The 25,375-nt window shown below is 40.3% G+C and overlaps 1 protein-coding gene across 1 annotated transcript in view; it reads left to right on the forward strand.

The window, feature by feature from the left end:
- The window catches only part of LOC124795169 (armadillo repeat-containing protein 6 homolog), a 101,646-nt gene that overhangs the window by 67,472 nt on the left and 8,799 nt on the right, over positions 1 to 25,375 (forward strand). Inside the window, exons 4-5 of the mRNA XM_047259063.1 lie at positions 8,816 to 8,935; positions 18,926 to 19,075. Of these exons, the coding sequence (XP_047115019.1) occupies positions 8,816 to 8,935; positions 18,926 to 19,075 (270 nt within the window). The remainder of the gene's footprint in view (positions 1 to 8,815; positions 8,936 to 18,925; positions 19,076 to 25,375) is intronic.

Raw genomic sequence — 25,375 nt, forward strand, 5'->3', positions numbered from 1 at the left:
CATTACTGTAGCACATGAACGACCAGTCAGCTGTGCCACTTCTGAGATGCTTGTTCCAAATTGTGAATCATAACAATCTGTCACCTGAGAAAGTCACTTACATCAGTGGGTTTCCCATTTGCTCCCTGTATTGTCGTGAGAATGATTCCACGTTAATCTCTGTTCTACTTACATACATTCCTTACCAATTGCACCTACAACATCACTGGGTGGCATTCATTCTCACAGATGGCAGTGGTCATAATGTTTTGGCTTATCATTGTATAAGAACATTGAGAATTTTGGATGGGTTAGGAGATGTACTTGGATAATTTAATTTTGAAGTGAGTAATCTAATGAAAAAGTGAATAGTTGTGAATATCTGTATGGCTGGTAGGTGATATGGCTATTGGCACATATGACCATACCTTTGATCTGTTCAGAAATGCATGTGGAAAGATTCCAATAGGAGGTGGTGATTGAATGTACAGGACAGGTCTTACACTCAGGCCATCCACCAGTGAAAGTCTTATCGGGGCATGACTGAGTGCAGGAGTGGCATACTGATGAACTGTAATAATGCTTAGGTTAGTTAGGATTAGGGTTAGGGTTGGATTTTGGGTAAGGATATCTGTTATCTCAGGATTTGATTAGAAGTAATCAAAGCCTCTGCGGAAGAAGTAATTGAATTTCTTAAGTCTTGGGTGACAAACGGAATGTTACTAGTGTAGTTCAGAGAGTGTTGTGAGGCTATAGGTATAAATACACTGCTAGTCATTATAATTGCAACCTGTATTTATTTGTTTATTTGCTATTTTCTTTTAGTCTTTTATCTAGCTACAAGAACTGACCAAATGTTGCACATGACTTCATATATATATGAATATAACTCATAATATTTTTACATAATTTCAAATGTGTCAGTACAACTATGCATTTAATGGAAGGAGATACACATAAAATAATTACTTAAAAGTAATATATATAATTTTAAAAATCTACGTATTACCTTTGGTATTCCCAAGTGTGTCATTATTTATATTACACAATAGTGTGTTATATTCCTTCAAGACCTTCTGACAGATTGTAGTATATAAACAGCATGCATTTTTTTGAGATTTCCTGTTCACATTGTCCTTATGATGGGCTAAGTTTTGTCACCATTAAGACTGGCAAATTATTTGTCTGCTGTGTATAAAAATATTGTGTTTCTTGGAGTACATGAAATGAATTGTAGTCCATGTATTGCACAATATGAGTATCCGAGATGATGAAATAAGTCAAAGAGCACACTGTATTTTAGTATGAGATATTTAAAAGGCTTAAATTTATCAAATATTGTATCATTATGGTACTAATGTAAAGAATATTGTAGCCTAAAGCAATTATTTTAAGTATCCTTGCTAAGATCCTTTTCAGTGAAATAGAAGAATTTGGCCTACACAAAGATATTAGATTCCTTCATCTCCCATTTATCATCTACAAAACATTTACTAATGCTAAATATAAGTTGACTGACTGATTATTTGAGTTATCATGTTCTGTAGATCCTATCTTGAGAGCTAATTTTCAGTGATGTCGAATGAGTAAAGGTGTTCAGTAACAAAAGCAAAGCAGCTGTTAGAATTTAAATCTGTACATATTAACAATACACTGTCACCATACTGCCGTATGCTAGTTGTGTTTATCAGGTAAATTTAGTATAGTAAAATTGGAGGACATCTGCTACTTTGAAATAAGCTGCTGTTTCTCAGATTTAACAGTTGTTGATTTCGTCCAACTACTGGCTTCACATCTACATGCCTGCATTGGTATTCATCAAATAATAAGAATTATCTACTTTTTTAATTATAGAGCCTTATTTAAAACGAACATAGGTATTAGTCTTGAAACTTTGAGACTCTTCAGTCCTTAATCTCGATAATCAGGTAACCTAAAGAAGTAGTAGCTTTTTTTTCTTGAAGATGTTTAAACCAGAATATAGAGCTCCACTTTGACCCTAGACAAAGAGATTGAGTCAGATGAAAATTGCTTTTAGATCTTGCATTGCAGTTATGTAAATCTCAGTACATCTGATTGTTATTGTTAACAGTAAATGCTATTATGGGGGTAAATTTAATGGATAATGAGTGTAAGAATTCCGAAGTCTTTGAAGAGGGCTCTAAAATGTTTGCAGTTATCCACTTTACTTAATTTTCTCCATATTCTTGAACATGAGATGTTGGATCCACAGCTGCAAATCTTTAATGCGAAGAGCTTACTCATCTTGTAACAGTTACTTTCCTTACTTTTTTATAAGCATGACTGGTTTTAAAACTGCAAAATTCATTTCAAAGAGCACTTGTGTTAGTCATAAATGCCTTTCACGTCATCTGCTGTGACTCAGCCAGTATTCGTAATGTCCAGGCTATAGATAAATCCTGCCAAAGCAAAAGGTGTGATGTATTTCCATACACAACATGAAATGGGATATGTGAGACGGGTGTCTGTGGAATGTTTTCGTTGCAGCCAGTGAGTAATGATTTTTATATCAAATAGAAAACAAGTCCTAGGTTAGTTCAACTGAAAAAATTAAATTAGGAGTCAAAAAGAGTGTAAATTAATCTTCATATTGCTGATGTTCGGTTAGAGTGGTGAAACAGTGGGACAAGTCACTCTCAAATATAAATCGTGCAGTGATGACAGAAAAAGTTTTGGAGAAAGTTCAAGTCAGGAAGTCCTGTGGCATTTTGTCAACAAATGTTGGGTCTGAATCCAGATTGCATCATTGAAATGTAAGAATATTTCGGCTTTTGGCATTTGAATGTTATGTAAGAACAACTGTAGAGGTGAATTGTATAATACTAATTAACTGAGTTTTATCTTCACGGAGTTATGTTCTGTCTATGCAACAAATTGAAGGTAGTGTGTTTATTGCCATACACATTTCACTTCCTTTATTTGAGAAGCATCTTCAGTGGCAATTTCCAGCACTGTTAACTCGTGCACGTGGTTCCGGAGATGTATTTGTTAGTTTCGATGCTTCAGCTCGCTGATTTCTGGCGTTCTTCCGCCCACATTTGACACATCACGTATATCACTTGCACTTTCATTTTTTGTGATCAACATATGTTTTATTGTATCTTATACAGATATTGTGTCTTATACAGAAAATCAGTTTATCACTTATAATAACCCAAATGGAGAGAGAGTCTGAGATGTAAAGGGCATTGACTGAACAGTTACAACTTATTTTGAAAGTCTTACTAACTCATTTGTTGATCACTAAATAGCAACAATTCCTCAGTCATAAACTGCAATGAAATAAATGAGTTTTGGACATCTGTCAGCTTAGTAGTCTTCCTTCTGTGGGTAGTTCCAAAAATAAAATTACTCATTCTCACCATATTGGATAGTCTTATTTTCTGAGGATTATATTTTTTCTTGTATTCAAGACAGAAAATAGGAGACAGGAGAGAGGAAATATTCCACAGGAAGAGTAAAACAGTTTTTCCAAAAAAAGACTTACAACCTCTCATAGAAAACAGATCATAATGCAGAAGATAATGGTGTAAAATAAGTAGCTGATTATGGTATAGGAGTCCCAGTTTGTTGTTGTCGTCACTGCGGTAAAATAATTAGCTGATTATGGTAAAGGAAGTCCAATTTGTTGTCATTGCTTATTAATAGCAGAAGTTATTTTTAAGGAAATATAACAACTTATAGATAACATTGTTTAATTATTTTCTACTATGCATTGTATGAGAAAAATCTGAAAGTGGTTCTTCATGTTAACTTCTTGTCCTGTAAAGGAACTACTCAGGACCGCCTGAAAATGTGCTTCGAATATAAATCGCTCATCCTGAAAACAGTGGTATGAGACATTCGCATGCAAAGCAGCATATCTTACGATGAGGGGCGTTTGGGTGATCACCTGTTTGAGGTCTAAGAGAGGAACTGTGGTAAACATGATGACTCGAAATACCAAAATAATAGGACCTAAAACATGCACATTTCAGTGCCTTACATAAAAATTTGTTCCCTTTTACTTAAAATAATTGTGATGCCTAAACAACGAAAATTTTCTACTGACCTGATGGTTTCCATCTTCAAAATGCAGGTATGGGTTTTCAGTGAAGTGCCCAAAGGAAAGTGGGATATAACAACATATGCATCTGACTAGAGCCACTTATTCATCCTCAACATAATTTTTGCATTCAAACAGTCCAATATAAAACATCACACTACATTTTAAAACAATGATTTTGGTATGTCAATGCCATAACCTGCCTTTTGCCAAGCATATGGTAACATAAACTTATACTTCAGTGCACAAAATGGAGGCTGATGGGGACTGAATACATCTACATCTACATGATTATTCTGCAATTCACATTTAAGTGCTTGGCAGAGGGTTCACCGAACCACAATCATACTATCTCCCTCCCATTCCACTCCCGAACAGCGCGCCGGAAAAACGAACACCTAAACCTTTCTGTTCGAGCTCTGATTTCTCTTATTTTATTTTGATGATCATTCCTACCTATGTAGGTTGGGCTAAACAAAATATTTTTGCATTCGGAAGAGAAAGTTGGTGACTGAAATTTCGTAAATAGAACTTGCCACGACGAAAAATGTCTTTGCTTTAATGACTTCCATCCCAACTCGCGTATCATATCTCCCACACTCTCTAACCCTATTACGCGATAATACAAAATGAGCTGCCCTTTTTTGCACCCTTTCGATGTCCTCCGTCAATCCCACCTGGTAAGGATCCCACACCGCGCAGCAATATTCTAACAGAGGACGAACGAGTGTAGTGTAAGCTGTCTCTTTAGTGGACTTGTTGCATCTTCTAAGTGTCCTGCCAATGAAACGCAACCTTTGGCTCGCCTTCCCCACAATATTATCTATGTGGTCTTTCCAACTGAAGTTGTTCGTAATTTTAACACCCAGGTACTTAGTTGAATTGACAGCCTTGAGAATTGTACTATTTATCGAGTAATCGAATTCCAACGGATTTCTTTTGGGACTCATGTGGATCACCTCACACTTTTCATTATTTAGCGTCGACTGCCACCTGCCACACCATACAGCAATCTTTTCTAAATCGCTTTGCAACTGATACTGGTCTTCGGATGACCTTACTATACGGTAAATTACAGCATCATCCGCGAACAATCTAAGAGAACTGCTCAGATTGTCACCCAGGTCATTTATATAGATCAGGAACAGCAGAGGTCCCAGGACGCTTCCCTGGGGAACACCTGATACCACTTCAGTTTTACTCGATGATTTGCCGTCTGTTACTACGAACTGCAACCTTCCTGACAGGAAATCACAAATCCAGTCGCACAACTGAGATGATACCCCATAGGCCCGCAGCTTGATTAGAAGTCGCTTGTGAGGAACGGTGTCAAAAGCATTCCGGAAATCTAGAAATATGGAATCAACTTGAGATCCACTGTCAATAGTGGCCATTACTTCGTGCGAATAAAGAGCTAGCTGCGTTGCACAAGAACGATGTTTTCTGAAAACATGCCGATTACGTATCAATAGGTCGTTCCCTTTGAGGTGATTCATAATGTTTGAATACAGTATATGCTCCAAAACCCTACTGCAAACCGACGTCAATGATATAGGTCTGTAGTTCAATGGATTACTCCTACTACCCTTCTTAAACACTGGTGCAACCTGCGCAATTTTCCAATCTGTAGGTACAGATCTATCGGTGAGCGAGCGGTTGTATATGATTGCTAAGTAGGGAGCTATTGTATCAGCGTAATCTGAAAGGAACCTAATCGGTATACAATCTGGACCTGAAGACTTGCCCATATCAAGCGATTTGAGTTGCTTCGCAACCCCTAAGGTATCTACTTCTAAGAAACTCATGCTAGCAGCTGTTCGTGTTTCAAATTCTGGAATATTCCATTCGTCTTCCCTGGTGAAGGAATTTCGGAAAACTGCGTTCAATAACTCCGCTTTAGCGGCACAGTCGTCGGTAACAGTACCATCGGCACTGCGCAGCGAAGGTATTGACTGCGTCTTGCCGCTTGTGTACTTTACATACGACCAGAATTTCTTTGGGTTTTCTACCAAATTTCTAGACAATGTTTCGTTGTGGAACCTATTAAAGGCAACTCGCATTGAAGTCTGTGCCAAATTTCGCGCGTCTGTAAATTTTAGCCAATCTTCGGGATTTCACGTTCTTCTGAACTTCGCATGCTTTTTCCGTTGCCTCTGCAACAGCGTTCGGACCTGTTTTGTGTACCATGGGGGATCAGTTCCATCTCTTACCAATTTATGAGGTATGAATCTCTCAATTGCTGTTGCCACTGTATCTTTGAATTTGAGCCACATCTCGTCTACATTTGCATAGTCAGTTCGGAAGGAATGGAGATTGTCTCTTAGAAAGGCTTCTAGTGACACTATCTGCTTTTTTAAATAAAGTTATTTTGCGTTTGTTTCTGGTGGATTTGGAAGAAACGGTATTGAGCCTAGCTATAACGACCTTGTGATCACTAATCCCTGTATCAGTCATGATGCTCTCTATTAGCTCTGGATTGTTTGTGGCTAAGAGGTCAAGTATGTTTTCGCAACCATTTACAATTCGCGTGGGTTCGTGGACTAACTGCTCGAAATAATTTTCGGAGAAAGCATTTAGGACAATCTCGGAAGATGTTTTCTGGCTACCACCGGTTTTGAACAAGTATTTTTGCCAACATATCGAGGGAAGGTTGAAGTTCCCACCAAATATAACCGTATGAGTGGGGTATTTATTTGTTACGAGACTCAAATTTTCTCTGAACGGTCCAGCAACTATATCATCGGAGTCTGGAGGTCGGTAGAAGGAGCCAATTAACAACTTAGTTCAGCTGTTAAGTATAACCTCCACCCATACCAATTCACACGGAGTATCTACTTCGACTTCATTACAAGGTAAACCACTACTGACAGACACAAGCACTCCACCACCAATTCTGCCTAATCTATCTTTCCTGAACACCGTCTGAGACTTTGTAAAAATTTCCGCAGAACTTATTTCAGGCTTTAGCCAGCTTTCTGTGCCTATAACGATTTCAGCTTGTGTGCTTTGTATTAGCGCTTGAAACTCAGGGACTTTCCCAGCACAACAACAACAATTTACAACTACAATTCTGACTGTTCCTTGATCCAAGCACGTCCTGTGTTTGCAATGCACCCTTTGAGATTGCAGCCCATCCCGTACTTTGGTGTGGTTCTTCACATTGTAGTTTTACAAAAGCAATGATCTTTCTAGTGTAGAGCTTATATTGCCTAAAGTAGTACACACCTAGGAGTTAGCAATATTTTGTTGTCTGTTGTGTGTTCTCAGTGTAGTTAATTGATGTTTTGACTCTTCACATTACCAACGTTCTCTCTTAGACCTTCAATATGTGATAATTTTAAATGTATTTTATGAGAAAACATGCAATTCTGCATATAAATGGCTTACATCACTCTTTTTGGGATGAGCGATTTATAATCCAACCACATTTTCATGCAGTTGGTAACATTTGTCGTCACACACTTTGCTTCTTAGTGATCGACCAAAAAAATCAACTAGAAGTTAAACATTGTAATTTAGCTTGGGAATAATTCAGCCTCCCTCCCTCCCCTCCCCTCCCCTTCTCTCTCTCTCTCTCTCTCTCTCTCTCTCTCTCTCTCTCTCTCTCTCTCTCCCCCCCCCCCTCCCCCCTCCCTCTCCCCCTTCCCTCTTTCTCAAGTTGATGAGTTTTCCAGATGTACTGCATAAAAATTAAAATACCTTCTAAGTTGCAATATACATGATTCTTAAAGTTACATGTAACCATTGCTATATGATTTTGGTTATGGACAGAGTTAAACAGTGTAGGGTTTCTGTCCATTTGCGGAGTCCATGACTCGAAGTCCAGTAATCTCTAAGCTATAAAAATACTGCAGCAGCACTGAGACATTTGAGTGCTGCACAAGGTAAGTAGAGCGAGCTGGGATAACATAAAGTGTATATTGTTTGAACAGCAAACATCATTCATGGATTTGGTAGCCATCATTGTAGATTCAGACACAACTTGTTGGTAACATTTCTGTGATTATTTATTTATTTGTTATTGCATGACATACTGCCGGTTATGTAACTTCTTCCCATCCCTCTTTTTCCAATACCCACACAAACTTTTCTTCTTTTGCAACTGTAATTAATATTAATGTAATAAGTTGTGTACAAAGTCCACAAATTCTACAGCTGTTCAATAGTATACATCAATCAATTACTAAAGAAACTTAAAAAATAATATATACCAAGATGTATTGTTTTTAGAAACTGAAATATCCAGATGTAGTGGTTTATTTGTGGGGACGAGAATTGTGAAATCTTAAGATCTCACTGTTCTATAAGATAATTAACACAAGTGTGTATCCATTTTTCATTAGTTTCTATCTTGCCTCTTTTGACAGAAAGTCCTTTGTATCATCTGTTCTGAGCACATTCACTTATTTTTGTTGAATCACACAATTGACAGCTTTTCTTTTATTGATTCAAGTCACAAAAACCAGTCACAGAAATCTAAATCACTCTACGTCCATAAATAGGGAACAGCTGCTACTGTTACTATGACTCTTAGGAAAAAAGTTCAGTGAGAAATGAAGCAGCTAATGTGACAATAAATGTGGAAATGGTACTCTTTTAATTTCTTGCAGCTGTGGACACTAATTACAAGGAATTTCACTAGGATGAAGTAGACAATCTGAAATACTGATTATTTATCAGGAAATATAATTTAAGATGTAATGTAAAATCTGTTGTTCACAGCTGAAGAGAAGTAATAATATTCAGTTTGATTTAATTTCTGATTTGCAGAAAATCAATCAGCAGTGTTTGTGGTTACTAAAAAATTTAGCTGGAAATGATGAGGTTAAAATGAAAATAATACGTAATGGAACTGCTCCATTAATTATTGGTGCAATGGAAAGACATAGGGTAAGTAATTATTTGTTGCTACATTTGTAGGTGTGTGTGTGTGTTTTTAAAAGTTTTTCTTCTGTTTCCCATCATTTCTTTCCCTTTGTTTTTTCCTCTCTCTGCTATCTCTGATCTTTATTTTCATTTAACTCACCTCCTCCTGCACCATTCAGTTTTCACCCCATTTTTTCCACCACTCTTACTTTCTGACAGTATATTCCTTCATTCTTGTGTTTTTTATTGTTTTGCAACACTTTTTCCTGTTTCACCTTGAAAATTAAGGTGCCACTCATTTCTTCATCTACATAGTTTCTTTATAAAAAACAGCTGATGTATTATCAATCTTGCTTTCCTGTAAAACATTCTCAGTTTCTGGTATTTTGGCTATGTGATTGTGTAATGTTGATGGAAATCAATGTTTAAACCACTGTTACAAATGGCCTTCTTCAGATTAATGCTATGTACTATGGCACTATGTCTGTGATAGATCAGCTGTAATTCTCATTATTTTGTCGGTGCTACTATTATGATTTGTATGTTTTGTGTATATATTTTGCACTTTTTGGTTTTCTGGAGACTGCTTATGCTTCTGTCACGCTTCCACCCAGCAAATTTTTTATTGTCCTCTGAAAAAGGGTACTTCTGGTCTAGAGTGTGAAAATCAAATCTTTTTCTTATGTGTTTGATATTATGTCAAGCAATGTTTACTGCCATTATTTGTGTATAATGTTGGGGTAAAATTTCAGTATAATTACTATGAGATTTTTAATATTTAAATATCGTAACTATTGACATTTAATAATAGTTGTTTTTTGGAACATTTAGGTAATTCTGACTGTATATAATTCAACAAATTTGGATAATAATTGACTGTTCTTGCTTCAACTTACTATTGTGTGGTTTATATAACTATATCACTAAGGTGGATAATAACAACAATATGGAAAGGACAAATTGCAATCACCATATAGAGGAGGTGTTGAGTCGCAGTCTGGCACAATGAAAAAGAATGCTAGAAACATTCAGCTTTCATACTACATCCTTCATTGTAATTTGGCTTGTTTTCTGCAACATTTTCTGCCTTGTGGTTCCACTGGTTCCTTGCCACCAGCAGATGGTACTTGTGATGTAAGTTCTTGTAGGTCTTCTTTTGTGTTATACCTTTGTGTCTCTCTGGTAATCTGTCTGAGCAGTTTTTTTCTGCAACAGCTCAAGATATGGTCAGTTGTTTCATAACCTTCTTTCCAGAGTCTGCACTTTGGGACCATTCCTGATTTTATGAGTCTGGCTTTGACTGCAGTAGCTCTGACGGCTTGTTCCTGTGGAGCAAAAATCAATCTTTCTGTTCCCTTCTTTAGGGTTCTGTTGGTAAGCCATTACCTTGTCTTTTCTTCATCTATTTTGCCTTCAATCTTTCCTGAAAACTGCCCATGCAGTAATTTATTGTTCAGGCTGGCAGTATGGCATTGTTGTACAGCTTTCTGCCAACTTTTCTGGGTAAGCACAGCCTGTCAATTCTACCGTGAAGCATGGAGTGCATAGTGAATTATCATGAGTTTCTTGTTTTGCTTTCTAGATTATCTGGCTGTACCTTGTCCATTTCACAATGCATGTGGTTTATTTGATAATGAATATGGCCTTGGTTTTGAGTAGCTTGATGGTATTGTTACTGTAGTTTGCTTTTCAGAATTTTCTGAGCATTTGGGTACGTTCATTGCTGGTCACATTTTTTTTCGTGCCCTTATTTGATTATGTCCTTCTGCAAAATGCCTAAGTATTTGTAGGCTTCTGGCTAGTGGCAATTAACGACTTTGCCATTTGGCATTTCACTGCCTCCACTTTTTGAGATTTTACCCTTTTTTAGTTCCAACGTGACACACTTGTCTAACAAGATCGCCCCGCAATCAGATTTTTTATATTTGTGACATGTGGCGTTCAGAACTCAAATATCAGTTACTCAGGGAGTTAAATGTAACTGTCAGATATTCTCAAGAAAATTTACTTTGCAGATTTCTGAGGAAGTTTTCATTCACTGAAGTTAAGATGATTTTTATGATGGACCCTGTGGCTCACTTGGTAGCTTTGGAGAATGGCAGTTGGGCAATCAGTGAATCTCTGGTTTGAATCTCACTGTGGTCTTGTTTTATTGTTTATTTTATTTGTTCAGTTCAAATACCTACATCATTTAAATATAAAATTCAACAAATGTGCCCCTCTGTGGTGTTGGGAGGGGGGGGGGGGGGGGGGGTTAGAATAGACCTGCAGCCCTTCCTTGCCTATTATAAGAGGTAACTAATAGGAGTCTTTTTTATTGGATCGAGTTTTTTTTACCTTAGTCTTGTGACTGTTCTTCAGACTACTGACTGTTTTTGCTCTTTTCACTTTTTTAATGCTTTTTCCCTCACATTTTTTGGGTTTTTAAATTCCCATTTTTGGGTTTTACCTCCACTTTCCAAATTTACAAAACTGTGGACCACTTGGGGAAGAACACCTTACTGTGGTGCATTACCTCTCCACCATGCACTGTTATCTTCTGCACCTACCAATAAAGTGGATCTTCCTCTGCACGGTAGTCTGTCTGTTGTGGTGGGGTTATCATGTACCCTCTCAGCGGTAGCCATCTGACAATGCAGGCATTGCCTGCCGATGCATGAGCTGTGGCCTCCCCATGTCAGTCAAGAAGTAGGTGCCTGTCCACTTTGGGGTACCAAGACTTGGGGCAATGGCTACTGTGCCAAGTGGCCTTGGCCTTGGCAGGGCAGTGCTTATGGGGTGAGCCTCCCATCAGAGTGAGTGGCATCGGGACAGATGATAAGCAATGAAACGGATCACGCTTAATAGTGACCATGCCAAAATGGCTATCTCATCAGTCAAGAACAGTAATTTTAATGTAGAAGTTTATAATCCTACACGGCATTTCCGAAATGACCATGTCTCAAGACGAGAGCCAGGCAAGGCGAAATTGAAGTAGACAGTTTACTAAGAGTTCTTGGTTTGGTCCTGCACTGTTGGTGGTTCTTTTGCTTCAGTGAAAATATTGAAGATCAATTTGGAGCATTGCAGCAATAGAGAAGATGAGAAATGGATCTTTGCTGATCGAAACATCACATGCCAACCAATCGCAGGCACTTCAGGCCTGCTTCAAGTTAGGAGATATATACCAGTCACCATTTCTCCTCATAACAAGTTCAATAGAATTCAAGCTGTTATCTACTATCAGGACCTAACATTATGAATTGATGAAGAGCTGCGTACTAATCTGGTGTGATGTGGGGAGTTTTTATCCTAGCCTTCGTCGGCAACATTTAACCTGAGAAAGTTAAGGTTGAGGTTTGTAGATGTGATGTCAGGCCTTACTTTCCTTGTCTGGTGAGATGTTTTAAGTGCCAAAGGTTCAGACGCATGTCCTTCCACTGTTCTAATGAGGCTATATGTAGGACGTGTGGACAGGTGCCCCATGAGGGTAGCCCTTGTCCGGAACTGCACCCTCGTCGTTCACCACAATGCTCAGTGTTCAAGAGGGAGAAGAAGATTCAAGAGTATAAAGCACTTGATCACCTGTCTTACCAAGATCCAAGGAAAAAGTTTGAAAGACTTCATGTTACTAATATAGCCTCCAATTTTGTTTGTGACTGTCGTGTCACAGTCCACACTTCACACCATCACGAGATCTTGCACAACACCTCCTGGCCCTGGTCGTCCCCTACACCTATAGCACTGGTGGTTCCCACTCTATTGGTACTGCCAAGAGATGCCTAGTCATCCTGTGGTGTCAGGGATGAGGACACCTGTCAAAGTGGACCCCTCTCAAGACAAGGACCAACAGCCAAAGGCTGCAGCCCAAAGAAAAGTACGGTCCTCTTCGCTCCCAGATGTTAAAATGGGGAAATCTTCACAGAAATCGAAGTCTCAGTAGGATAAGAAGGTTAAGTAGAAAAATAAGCTACTTTCTGAGACTTTGGACGTTCTGGTCTCCAGTCCTGCAGCGATCAAGACTATGTACACGGACCATGGGTCACACAATCAGGTGGACCATAAACTGGTAACAAAGTAATCACACCCATCTTTTCCATTCGTCACTTTCTCAGACCTGTTTCCAATGTGCTTTCAATGGAACTGGAATGGCTACTTTTGCTGTTTGTCCGAACTCATATCTTAAAGGCTACTTATGCAGTAACTGGCATAATGCTTCAGGAAACACGGTTTATGGCAACACACCTCCCTGCTCTGGAAAGCTACCAAGCCTACTGTACCAATTGCATTAATGTCAAGAGAGTGTCTGGTGGGGTTTGTATCCTTGTACGCTCTGATTTTTTCAGTGAGCAAGTGCCCCTTACCACTGCACTAGAGGCCATGGCCGGGTTGTGTTTACCTGTCAGTTCAGATAACAGTATGTAATGTTTATCAGCCCCAAGACCAACCTTTCCATCATCATGAGCTGTTCGAGTTAGTGGCATAGCTCCCTGCCCCCTCCCTCTTATTGCGGGTCTTTAATGCCCATAATCCTCTGTGGGGCAGCAACACTAAGTCTCACAGGCCAAGTACTAGAACACCTCCTTTCAGAATTGGATGTCTGCCTTTTCAACAATGGAGTTCCAATCCATTTCAGTGTGGCCCACAGAACATTTTTAGCTATTGATCTCGCAGTTTGCACCCGAGTATCTTACCCTTGATTCAATGGTGTGTCGATAGTGATCTTTGTGTCAGCAACCATTTTCCTATGGTTCTCTCTCTCTCTCCACCCACAGACATCTAGAATGTGCTCCATGTTGGTCACTTCAGAAAGCTGATTGGCAGACTTTCTCCTCTGCAGCCACTTTTGCAGCCAGTCATGTGATGTGTATCGACAAATTGGTACAGGGTACTATTGATGCTATTACCCATGCTGCAGCAGCAACAATACCTGACTCCTCTGGCTCATCCCGATGACTGCTGGTGCCATGGTGATCTGAAGATATAGCCACAACTATCAGGGAACACTGCAGGGCGCTTCAACGGCACGATCACCATTCGTCTACGCATAATTTAATAACATTCAAGAGACTCTGGGCGAAAGCGTGGTTTTTAATAAAGAAAAGGAAGCAGGAGTGTTGGGAGCAATATGTCTCAACTATGCGATTCCACACCCCATCGTCCCAACAATGGGCTAAACTCCTCCGCATTTGTGGCCATCCACCGCCCATAGCAGTTCCTGGCATCTTTGCCAATGGTAACATCTGCACTGATCCCATGGTACTTGCCGAATATTTTGCAGCACAGTCTGTTGAAGTAGCGGCTTCCAGTAATTACCATACTCTTTTCCTTAGCCAGAAACACCTATATTTCCATGCACACGGCTCTATCATAAATGGCACTTTTACTGAATGGGAGCTTTGCAGCACTTTGGCAGAGTGTCACTGTACGGCCCCTGGACCTGACAAAATCCACAACCAAATGCTCAGCCATCTTCATGCCAACAGCATGAAACATATCCTCAGGAATTTTAATCACATTTGACAGGAGGGAGTATTTCCCTCTCAATGGTGGGAATGTATTATTATTGTTGTCCTGAAACTGGAAAAGGACCTACATATTGTAACTAAGTACAGGCTAATCTCTTTGGCAAGTGGGCTGTGTAAGCTACCGAACGAATGGTCAACCACCATCTTCGTTGGTGCCTTGAAGCCAGAGGGCACATATCATGATTCCAAAGTAGCGTTTGGGCTTTCTGGTCCACCACAGATCACCCGGCTAGTTTGAAATCTGCAGTGCGCTGTGCTGTGTTCTTTGACCTTTACAAGGCATATGATACCATATGGTGACGTCACATCTTATCGACACTGAATGAGTGGAGTTACCAGGGCAGTTTACCTATTCTCATTCAGAATTTCCTAGCTCCTCGATTTTTTCAGTCCTAGGTAGGTTTGACTCCCAGCAACCAATATGTGCAGGAAACTGGAGTCTCTCTGGGATTCGTTCTGAAAGTAACGTTGTTTGCTATCGCCATCAATGGTATTGTAAATGCTGTGGGCCCCAAAGTCTATCCATCACTCTACATGCATCTTTGCCTGTACAGTGCCTCTGCATCACTGCACACTGCTGAGTGCCAACTTCAGGGAGCTGTCTGGAGAGTTCATGACTGGCCCCTGAATCACGGCTATCAATTTTCTCCTGCAAAATCATGAGTTATGCTTTTATGTTGACTCCGGACTGTGGACCTGTACCCAGCAGTTTATCTTGGTGACCAGTTATATCAAGTTGTTGCAACTTTCCAGTTCTTAGGTATATTTTATTTGGCCGCAAGCTAACTTGGCTGCCGCATGTCCTCTGACTCAAGGCAACTTGGATGAAGGAGCTGAATGCTCTCTGTTTTCTTAGTTACTCCTTGTGGTTCGTGGACCGCACAGTTCTTCTGAGATTTTACAAAGTGCTGCTTTTATCCCGCTTGGACTATGGACGTGTTGCCTATGGGTCAGCAGCACTAGCTGTATTGGGCCTGCTGGACCCTGTTCACCACACTAGCGTGCTGTTGGCAATGGAAGCCTTGTGTATGAGCCCTGTTGACAGGCTGCTGGTGGAAGCTGGCATCCCATCACTACCAATTAGATGACAGTAGCTTCTGGCAAGTTACGCAGTCACAATCTGTCAGATGGCCACCCACATGTCACTCAACTCTGTTCCACAACCAGCTGTTGGTGCATCACGCAAAACTGGGAAGACCAGCTATGATCCCACTTGACATTCTACTGGAGGACCTCCAACAGTCTTCGTAGTCTGTGTTCCTAAAGCTCCCTCTCGACACCCCTCCCCATCCTCTGCCCATAGGCTGTACACTGTCCTGTGATATGGATAGACCACTTGTGTGGCCCCAAAAAGGATGCTGATCCTACCCTTCTCTGTCACCTGTTTCTTTCAGTCCTCCACAATTATTCTAATTCAGTATGTGTCTACTCAGATGGATCAAAAGCCAATAACAGGGTTGGTTATGCTTTTGCACAAGCAAGGGGACACGAGTGCCTGCAGTGTACTGCAGAGTTGGTTGTCACCTCTCAGGCATTGTGGTACATCAAATATCAGGCCACAATGAACTTTCTGATCTGTAGCAGTTCCACAAGTTGCTCAAAAGGCATATCTTGATGCTATCCCAAAAATCTTTTGGTTGCCAACATCCAGGACCTACTGACTGACCTCTACAGCTCTGGAAAGGCAGTGACATCCATCTGGACACAAAACCATAAAGGTATTCCAGGAAATGAACTAGTCAACCATTTGCTAAAGATGCAACTACAGGAGACCAACTTGATGTTGGGATGCTGGGCACAGACCTAAGATTACAACTTCAGTGCAATATTTTGAGGCTTTGGGAATTGGAGTGGTAGGCTGCTATGAAAAACAAGTTGAGAGCGAAAAAAGGGTTCACTAAGGTGTGGCATACATCTTTCAAGGCCTCTCAGAAAGGTGCCGTTGTGTTCTGCCAACTATGCATCAGTCACACAAGACCCACCCATGAGTTCCTTCTGCATCAGGAGGATCCTCCTCACCGCAGCTGCAGTAGTCTACTGATGATAGCGCATGTTCTTGTTGAGTGCACACTGCTGGCTGATCTGGAGCACGCTCTCAGCTTGCTTACGTAACTAACCCTGATGCTTGCTGATGACGTAACGGCCACCACCAAAGTGTTGCATTTCCTGAGAGAGAGAGAGAGAGAGAGAGAGAGAGAGAGAGAGAGAGAGAGAGCAGATTTTACTCTAACCTATTGTACTCTTCCACTTCCAGCGCTTGGGGTGGTTGTGGGGGTGAGAGCCTCCTTCTGTAAAAGGTACTCACCAAGCAACTGCAGGTTACTTTCTTCCCCTGTCATCTTGTTGTGCCTTTAGACCCTCTTGTGCAAGATGCCGCCTGGGTTATCTTTATTTTCTTTTACCTACTGTCTTACAGTTACCATCACACCCTTTTAAACTCTTTGACTTGCTTATACAGCTTGAGCAGTCCAAGTCCCCATTTTCTTAGCATATTACGTTTTCAGATGTTTCTCTCATGATAAGGAGGGAATGATGACCCAGTAGTTTTGTCCCTTTAAACACATAATCATCATAGAATGAAATTTTCACCCTACAGTGGAGTGTGTGCTGATATGAAACTTCCTGGCAGATTAAAATGGTGTGCCGGACCGAGACTCGAACTCGGGACCTTTGCCTTTCGCGGGCAAGTGCTCTACCAACTGAGCTACCCAAGCACGACTCACGCTCCATCCTCACAGTTTTAATTCCGCCAGTACCTCGTCTCCCACCTTCCAAACTTCACAGAAGCTCTCCTGCAAACTTTGCAGAACTAGTACTCCTGGAAGAAAGGGTATTGCGGAGACATGGCTTAGCCACAGCCTGGGGGATGTTTCTAGAATGAAATTTTCGCTCTACAGCAGAGTGTGTGCTGATGAAACTTTCTGGCAGATTAAAACAGTGTGCCCGACCGAGACTCGAACTCGGGACCTTTGCCTTTCGTGGGCAAGTGCTCTACCAACTGAGCTACCCAAGTACGACTCACGCCACATCCTCACAGCTTTAATTCCGCCAGTACCTCGTCTCCTACCTTCCAGACTTCACAGAAGCTCTCCTGCGAACCTTGCAGAACTAGTACTCCTGGAAGAAAGGATATTGCGGAGACATGGCTTAGCCGCAGCCCGGGGGATGTTTCTAGAATGAAATTTTCACTCTACAGCAGAGTGTGCGCTGATATGAAACTTCCTGGCAGATTAAAATGGTGTGCCAGACCAAGACTCGAACTCGGGACCTTTGCCTTTCGCAGGCAAGTGCTCTAGTGGGAGACGAGGTACTGGCGGAATTAAAGCTGTGAGGACGGGCTGTGAGTCGTGCTTGGGTAGCTCAGTTCAGATACTGGGACAGCGTTGTTAGAGAGGCCATCGAAATTCGCACCAATGACGACCTCATAAACCGTGACTGTGGCTATAATCTTAGCAAGGCTTGGGAACCAGCGATCGGGTTAATCAAGAGTAAATCGAGCAGACGTATAGTTGTGACGACCACGGCGGACAGAGCCATCACACCGACGTCATCTCAGACGCCGTCGCAATCTGTTCCACCGCGCGACCGTGGCGCTGGGCGCGGACGGCGGAGGGAGCGCGCCGCGGGCGGAGGGTATTTAAATCGGCCGCCGCCGCGACCGAACCCAGTTCCCTCTGAGCAGCCATAGCGTACGGATCTCCGTGCCGGCACGTTCACAGGAGCTCAGTCCGTCAGTTCACCTGATGATGGCGACATGTTTGATCGCCGAAATATTGTGCCCGTTGGACACTATAGACCGGCAGCGTACCCGTGGATATTTTGATTATCAAATACGCCGGGAGAAACTCAAGAATCATTCATTTCATGGTAATTCATAATGTTCGAAAACAGTATATGTTCCAAAATGCTGCTGCATATTGATATTAGTGATATGGGCCTGTAATTTAGTGGATTGCTTGTATTGCCTTTCTTTTTTTTGTAAAAAAAATGATGTCTATAAATGTATTAATTAGCATATATTCGGTGAATTTTTTTTATTTATATGATGTAGGTATTTGAATTGAAGCAAAAATAAAACAAAAAAAAAAAGACCACAGGGAGATCTGAACCAGAATCTATTGAGTACCTGTTTATCATTCTTCAGTGCTACTGAGTGAACCATGCAGCCTGTCATGAAAATCACCTTAATTTTAGTGTATATGAGTTCCTCGGAAATTGTCAAAGTTGATTTTTGATGAGAATTTTTGAGAGTTGCATGAGACTGCTTTGTGAGATTGAGTTCTAAACTTCACATACTAAAAAAGAAAAAAAATCACGAAAATCTGATTCCATGTGGATATCGTCACTGAAGATTCAGACTGGATTTAAATTTCAAATTTTCCGTAGAGCTTCAGGTCTTCCATGTACATTAAGAAGGTTATTTATTATTACATGCATTTATTTCCACCAAAGTATTAAACAGTGCTGTACAGGAGAGTAATATTTACACTGTACTTTGTTTTTACAGAAATCGCCTTATGTAATACTTGCAGGAAATGCATGCATTGCTGCCCTGAGCTTAAGAAGTCCAGCAAATAGCAGAGCGCTGTGTGATGCCGGTGCAGCAGAAGCAGTTGTATATGGCATGAAGGCACATTTGGATAGAGTTGATTTGCAGGTAAGAAAAGTTTTTATGCAATTAGAAAATAAAAGCACTATGGAAAAGTTGATTTTGTATTCAAGCCAAAAGGTTTTGGCCCCAGAAAAGCAGCCATTTATGCCATCATTTAAAGTATTACTGGCACATTTGTGTTTTATGTATCTCAAAGGCTAAACACATGGAAAAAGAGCAAGTGTCAAGGTTTATTTCTCATATTTATTTTAGTTAGTTGATAGATTACAAACTTTGCAATAATGGTGGTAAAAAGTATAATAAGCCTTGAAAAAAGTGTGTGGTGGATTCTTGAGCAATTTTACATGTAAATGTCTTTTGTATGGAAAATTTGAAGTATTCTGGCATGCAGAGAGTTATGTTGCATTCAGGCCGCCGATACCAGTTTCTTTCCTGCTTGTTTTGCCAGTGAAGTGTGTCTTCTCCAAACAAATATTGAAAACCCATGTTCGATGCTGTCTCATCATGAGCTTCATATGTAAATTGTAATTACAACAGCAGTGTCTGTAGCAACAATGTTTATGACAAAAATTGTAGCATACTGCAGCCTCCCTGAATATGAATTTTCTTCAATCTGTTCCTACTGAGATATTTCTCCCTCTGACCCAGAATCATTGAAGTCTTCCTCTTCAGCTTCCAAAATTTCTTGCTCACTCAACAAACATGACATATCTGCAGCAGAAATACAGCAAAATGCTAAACCTAATAAATTCATGCACAAAACTCATGATAATCCAAGCACTTATTAGCTCAGTCAGTTATGACAACAGCTCTTTTAAAAGTAATTCTGGAAATCAGGCAGCACCTGTGAAGGTACAGACAGCACGATGTCTGTACATTGTTCTCATATGAAATGAGTCCAGTTTTTGAGCGATACATGGCTCTTCTGTTGAGAAAATTTTGCCCGAGCTGTACTGGGGTGCGATATTTTGAACACGGTGTTGTGTCCCGAATTATGTTCGGGCTTCATCACCAAAGTGTTAATAACTGTTGGAGGACAGTGAAGTGGATTCCAAAAACCAGTATAACACTGCAATTTGAACCATAAACTGTCATGTAATCAAAATAAACCTTAGAAAGGTGGGCACTACAGTTATGGTCACATTATCAGACAACACAATTTTTATTTAGTTCAATTTATATTAATAGTTGTAGCACATTTTTGTGAAGGAACAGTGTGAAGAACTGAAATGGGGGTTATCAGTTAGTAGACAGTGAAGAGCAATTCTGGGAATGTCAGTTTTAAAGTGCAGAGCACTATGCATATCAGAACATAACGCTCATCTCATGGCTGTTGGTGTGAAACTGAAGCTCAGGTGGATCAGTGTCATGGAGAAAAGATAAAGAAGAGGAAAATTTGGGTTCAAGCACATGAACTGTAAAACCAGGTTTACCAAAGAAACTACAAAGCATTTACATAACTATTATAGTATGGAATACTCCATATTCAAGCTGAAGAAGAATAGAGGCTTTAGGGTATTGTTCAAGAATAGGACAGCAGAGTCAAGAGAAGAATACCAGACAAAAAAGAAAGAAGAAAAAGAGTGATAGCAGAGGAGAGAAGTTGGGTAGAAGAGGACTAGAATGATGTAGGAGGATGGTGAAGGTTCAGAAATGATCCTATTATTGTTAAAAGTAAGAAGCAGAATGATATGATGGACTATATTTGAATGGTGAATAAAAGTGGCCAAAATGTAGAAAATAAGGAGGCACTTAAGAGCATGTGGAGGGAGTATTTTGAAGAACTCTTGAACCCAAGTGGAGACATGGACAAGGAGGAAGGAATCAAGGAGAAAGATGAGGAACTGCAAATGGAAAAGTACTTAACATGGGAAGAAGTAGAAGATGCATTGAGAAAGATGAAAAGAGGAAAGGTACCAGGTTTTGCATGAGCTGATTGCAGAAATCATGAGAACAGGAGAAGGGATGGGGATAAAATGACTCCATTAAGTGATGAAAATTGTGTATGCTGTGTTGTCCAAACAAGACACAGCCAGGGCAAAAGCACCACAGTTGCAAAGATGTGAGCTGGTGCCAGTGTCATAAAGACTTGCCACTTCCGCGAGTTCCACCAGTGCCGTGGGCGGCACTGAGGATGAAGATATTGACTTCGTCTCAGCCAATAGCCAGCCTATTACAATCTGCCAATGACCAGACGACAACGGATAGATGCCTACTTGGAGGATAGAAGAGCAGTTGTCACCCACTTGGTTTTAGAACATTGTCCAGGGCTGACTTAGACAGGGAATGTCGTTTAGTGAACTTTTAGAAGTGAACATATTGCTGTTGTAAATTGCATTTGCTATGTACTGTGAAGTTTGCCTATGATTATTTGCACCTAACCATTGAGGGCCATTTATGTTTTATATTACATGCAGAGTTGCAGACTTCATTACTCAACAAGTCACAAAGATAAGCAAAACTTTTTAAATCATTTGTGTGACTTTGTTACTAATTTGTTGGAGTGTTTTGGAACCTTAGTTCTCCTATCCTGTTACCTGACTCTGTGACATAGCTGTGTAAGAGTGGCAGGGAGAAATTGTCTTAGTGGTGTATTGCACCAGAAACTATTACACGAACTCACAAACTCGGGCTCCCGTAACAACTGAGACAATTTGGCCTTCACAGCAGTAGCAATGAGCTCTTCAAAAAAATGTTGAGAGTAGGACCCCAGAAGACTGGAAGAAGGGAATGATTGCCCAATCTTCAAGATTAGCACAGTTGTGCAAAGGCATAAGAAAATGTTCTGGAAATACGAATTTAGGCAAAAATAGAAGGAAGGGTAAGAGAACAACAACATGGGTACAGAGTAGGAAGGTCCATAGTAGATCTAATTTTCACTAACGGCAGCTACAGGAATGCTACTATGAATATGTAATAGATCTACTGATGCTCTTCCTGATCAGTCAAGAAGCATATGGTAGTGTATGTAGAAACAACACATGGAAGTCCCTGGAGAACAGAGGAGTAGAAAAGCAGACTATAGGAAGGATAAGAGAAATGTGCAGTGGGGGTGTGAGCTGCGTGAAAGTGGAAAGAGTGAGCTCATATTGGCTGGACCAGAAGAATCGCTCGAGACAGTGAAGTGCGCTTTCACCATTGCTCTTCATTATTGTGATAGATGAGATGATGATCAGTGTGGCACAAGTAATTGGTGAAGGGAAAATGGTTTGTGCAGACGATTTGATTATTTGAGGGAACAAGGAGAAGGAAGTGGAGGAGCAGTTGGACATAAGACATGACAATGAATAGTGCAAGGATGTGAGATGAAATTTGGCATAAGTAAGTGTGAAATGATCGCAACTAGGATAACAAATGGTGCAGAACGATTGAGGAATGCAGAGCATTTCAAGTATCTGGGAAGCAAGATACAAGAAACTGGGAAGAAATGACAGAAATAAATGAATGGGGGAAACAAGCAGAAGCATTCATCAGAAGCATGTTGAAAGCCTGATATGGGGGCAAGGATGTCTTTCAAACCAGCAAAAAGGCTGTGCATCAGCCACACTATGTTCCAATCCTAATATGTGCCTTGGATACCTGGGTAATCAAAAGAAGAGAGATAAAACCAAAATACAACATAGTGAGTTGAAATTCTTGAGAAATAATATTGAAATGGCGAAGATGTGCAGGTTAAGCAATGAGAGAATCAAGGAATTAATGAAAGAGGAACAGTTGCAGGATAGGATAGAGGAATAAAGGCTTAGATGGCGTGGACATATTAAGTGAATGGACGTATTAAGTGAAGTAGGATAGCTAGAAAGATACACAAGATGAAAGGGAAGGGAAAAAGATCAGGAGAAAGACCAAGGGACAGGTGGCTGAAAGGAGTGAAGGACTGTGTGCAAAATAAAGAAGCAGCCTTGATCAAGGTGGAGATGGAAAGATGGTGGGAAGACAGATGATGATGGAGAGGCTTGTATTCTAAACAGACATTGGCAGTGGCTGGAAACTGTACAAGACAATGCTGACTTCATATTCAAGCAATAACAAGCCTGCAAATCAAACAAATGTGCTGGTTTAGAAAACCAGATATAATGTGTAACAATTTTGTCTGTTGCCACTCAAAAATTGATGGCCACAAAGTGGGTTGTTGAGCTATGTCAAAAGGAGGAGGAGGTCACACTAACTTCTGCAAGACTCGTACACATGAGTACCTACTGTCACTGTGGAGGTTGATTTCATATCAACATCTTTGTAAACTTCTGTTCTTTCCACTTCAGGAATTCCCGTACTCAAGGATTCCAGTTTTAACAGTTTGAGATGTTAATAAAAAAATGTAGTAATACTTTCCCAGACGTGCAGGGTATACACAGAGAAGCAAATTACTACACCAGAAATAAAAAGAAAGAGCTACTTCATCTGCCATATACTAAACAGAAGAGGCTGCTTACCAAAGCTATCAGCAGAAAGCTCATTTTCTATGCAAGACTTGTCTTATCAAGCATAAAATATATGAATCAAGTTCAATTTATGGATGCTAAAATTTATTGATGTTGTGATTGTCACTGGATTTATATTGCTTGTGATATCTACATAGTAAAAATTTAGGGACTTATGTTATCTTCGGGGTGGATGACAGTAGGTTGGAATGGCTCCTCAAGACTTCAGCCGGCAGCAGGTAATGATTTGCACATTAAGATTGGCATAATAGTAAGCGATACGTCATAGGAGTGTGAAATACCCATTAATGATAATTTTTGAGTGTCCAGTTAAGCTGTTGGTTCCATTTCATGCACAATTCTTGGATTCCAGGCAGTGAACACATAACAGAAAAACTCACAGAACCTGGAGAAGATGACTGAGCCTGTCATCGAAATATTATGCATGAAATGGGAAACAGCTCAGCTGAATACCTGGAAGACCACCATTAATCAATCATGCTGAGAAAACCTGAGAGATCACATGAATTACTGATGTGTGAGTGGATAATATGAGGCAGTATGATTTAATAAAATATTCTTTGACTCCATCCACTCCAACTCCATGAGCTACCTACTGAGCATTCCACCTCCGTAGTCAAGTGGTAACTACTGACTGCCATGTTGCTGATAGCACCATCTTCATTTAAGCCATACCTCTGGTCCTGACTTTGCTGATGCATACTTCATAACCACGGAAGTCATTGTTTTTGTTCTGAATCTGTTGTTTCCACTTATGGTAGAGTTTAACAATCTTTGCAGTAATATGGTACATAATAGGAAGATATTCCTATTCTTCTTGCAAAATTGTATTCACCACAAAGGTACAGAAACCTTTTCCTTCTCCAACCTTTGGCAGACCATAAATACAAGACTAGTTTACATAAAAATTATTTTATTATTAAAAGTTGTGGACACTTACAGTTCCTTTTGACATAATGACAGCAATGATTGAGACTGTTAGCATACCTGCGGCAAAGGTTTTAAATATCCTCTTCGTAAAATTTTGCCGCCAGTGAACTGAAATAAGTCTTGACACTGTCTTGAAGTGCCTTGTTAATTTTTAAGTGCTGCCCTCCTAGCCACTTCTTCAGTTCAGGGAAAAGATGGAAGCCACTCAGCAAAAGAAGAGCTATAATCTTATGTTAAAGGTTTAGCACAATAAATTAAATATTTTAGTTAGAAACTGTGTGTATGTCTTGAGACAGTGGTAACTCAACATTTGCAAATACTCAGACTGTATTCATCCAGTATTTGAGAACAAGAGCACTTAATGACTTGCTACAATCTTTACAAAACGTTCACTCAAACACATCCCCCACAACAGAATGAAAGGAAGAAAGTTTATCATTTATTACATTTTCACAATTCATGCAGTAAAATTGCAGCATCAGGCAGGATGTTTTAATTTATTACTATTTACTACTAACTATATATTTCCAACACATTTTACCTACAGTACCTCCAAAATTATATAATTTTATGGTGCATAGTTTGGGAGGTAGCACATTTTATGCTCAAGAGTTCAATACTTTAAAAGAATTGGGCATGAGGGGAGGGGGGGGGGGGGGTGGGAAGGTGTCTACTGGTATGAGCTAAATTGATACTTTTGAGGGGAAAAGTTCCTTCTCTGATCTGCTGTCCAGTCTACATCTCATTGCACCCACTAAATACACTCCTGGAAATTGAAATAAGAACACCGTGAATTCATTGTCCCAGGAAGGGGAAACTTTATTGACACATTCCTGGGGTCAGATACATCACATGATCACACTGACAGAACCACAGGCACATAGACGCAGGCAACAGAGCATGCACAATGTCGGCACTAGTACAGTGTATATCCACCTTTCGCAGCAATGCAGGCTGCTATTCTCCCATGGAG

This window comes from Schistocerca piceifrons, chromosome 4 (assembly GCF_021461385.2).
Source record: "Schistocerca piceifrons isolate TAMUIC-IGC-003096 chromosome 4, iqSchPice1.1, whole genome shotgun sequence".
NCBI lineage: Eukaryota > Metazoa > Arthropoda > Insecta > Orthoptera > Acrididae > Schistocerca > Schistocerca piceifrons.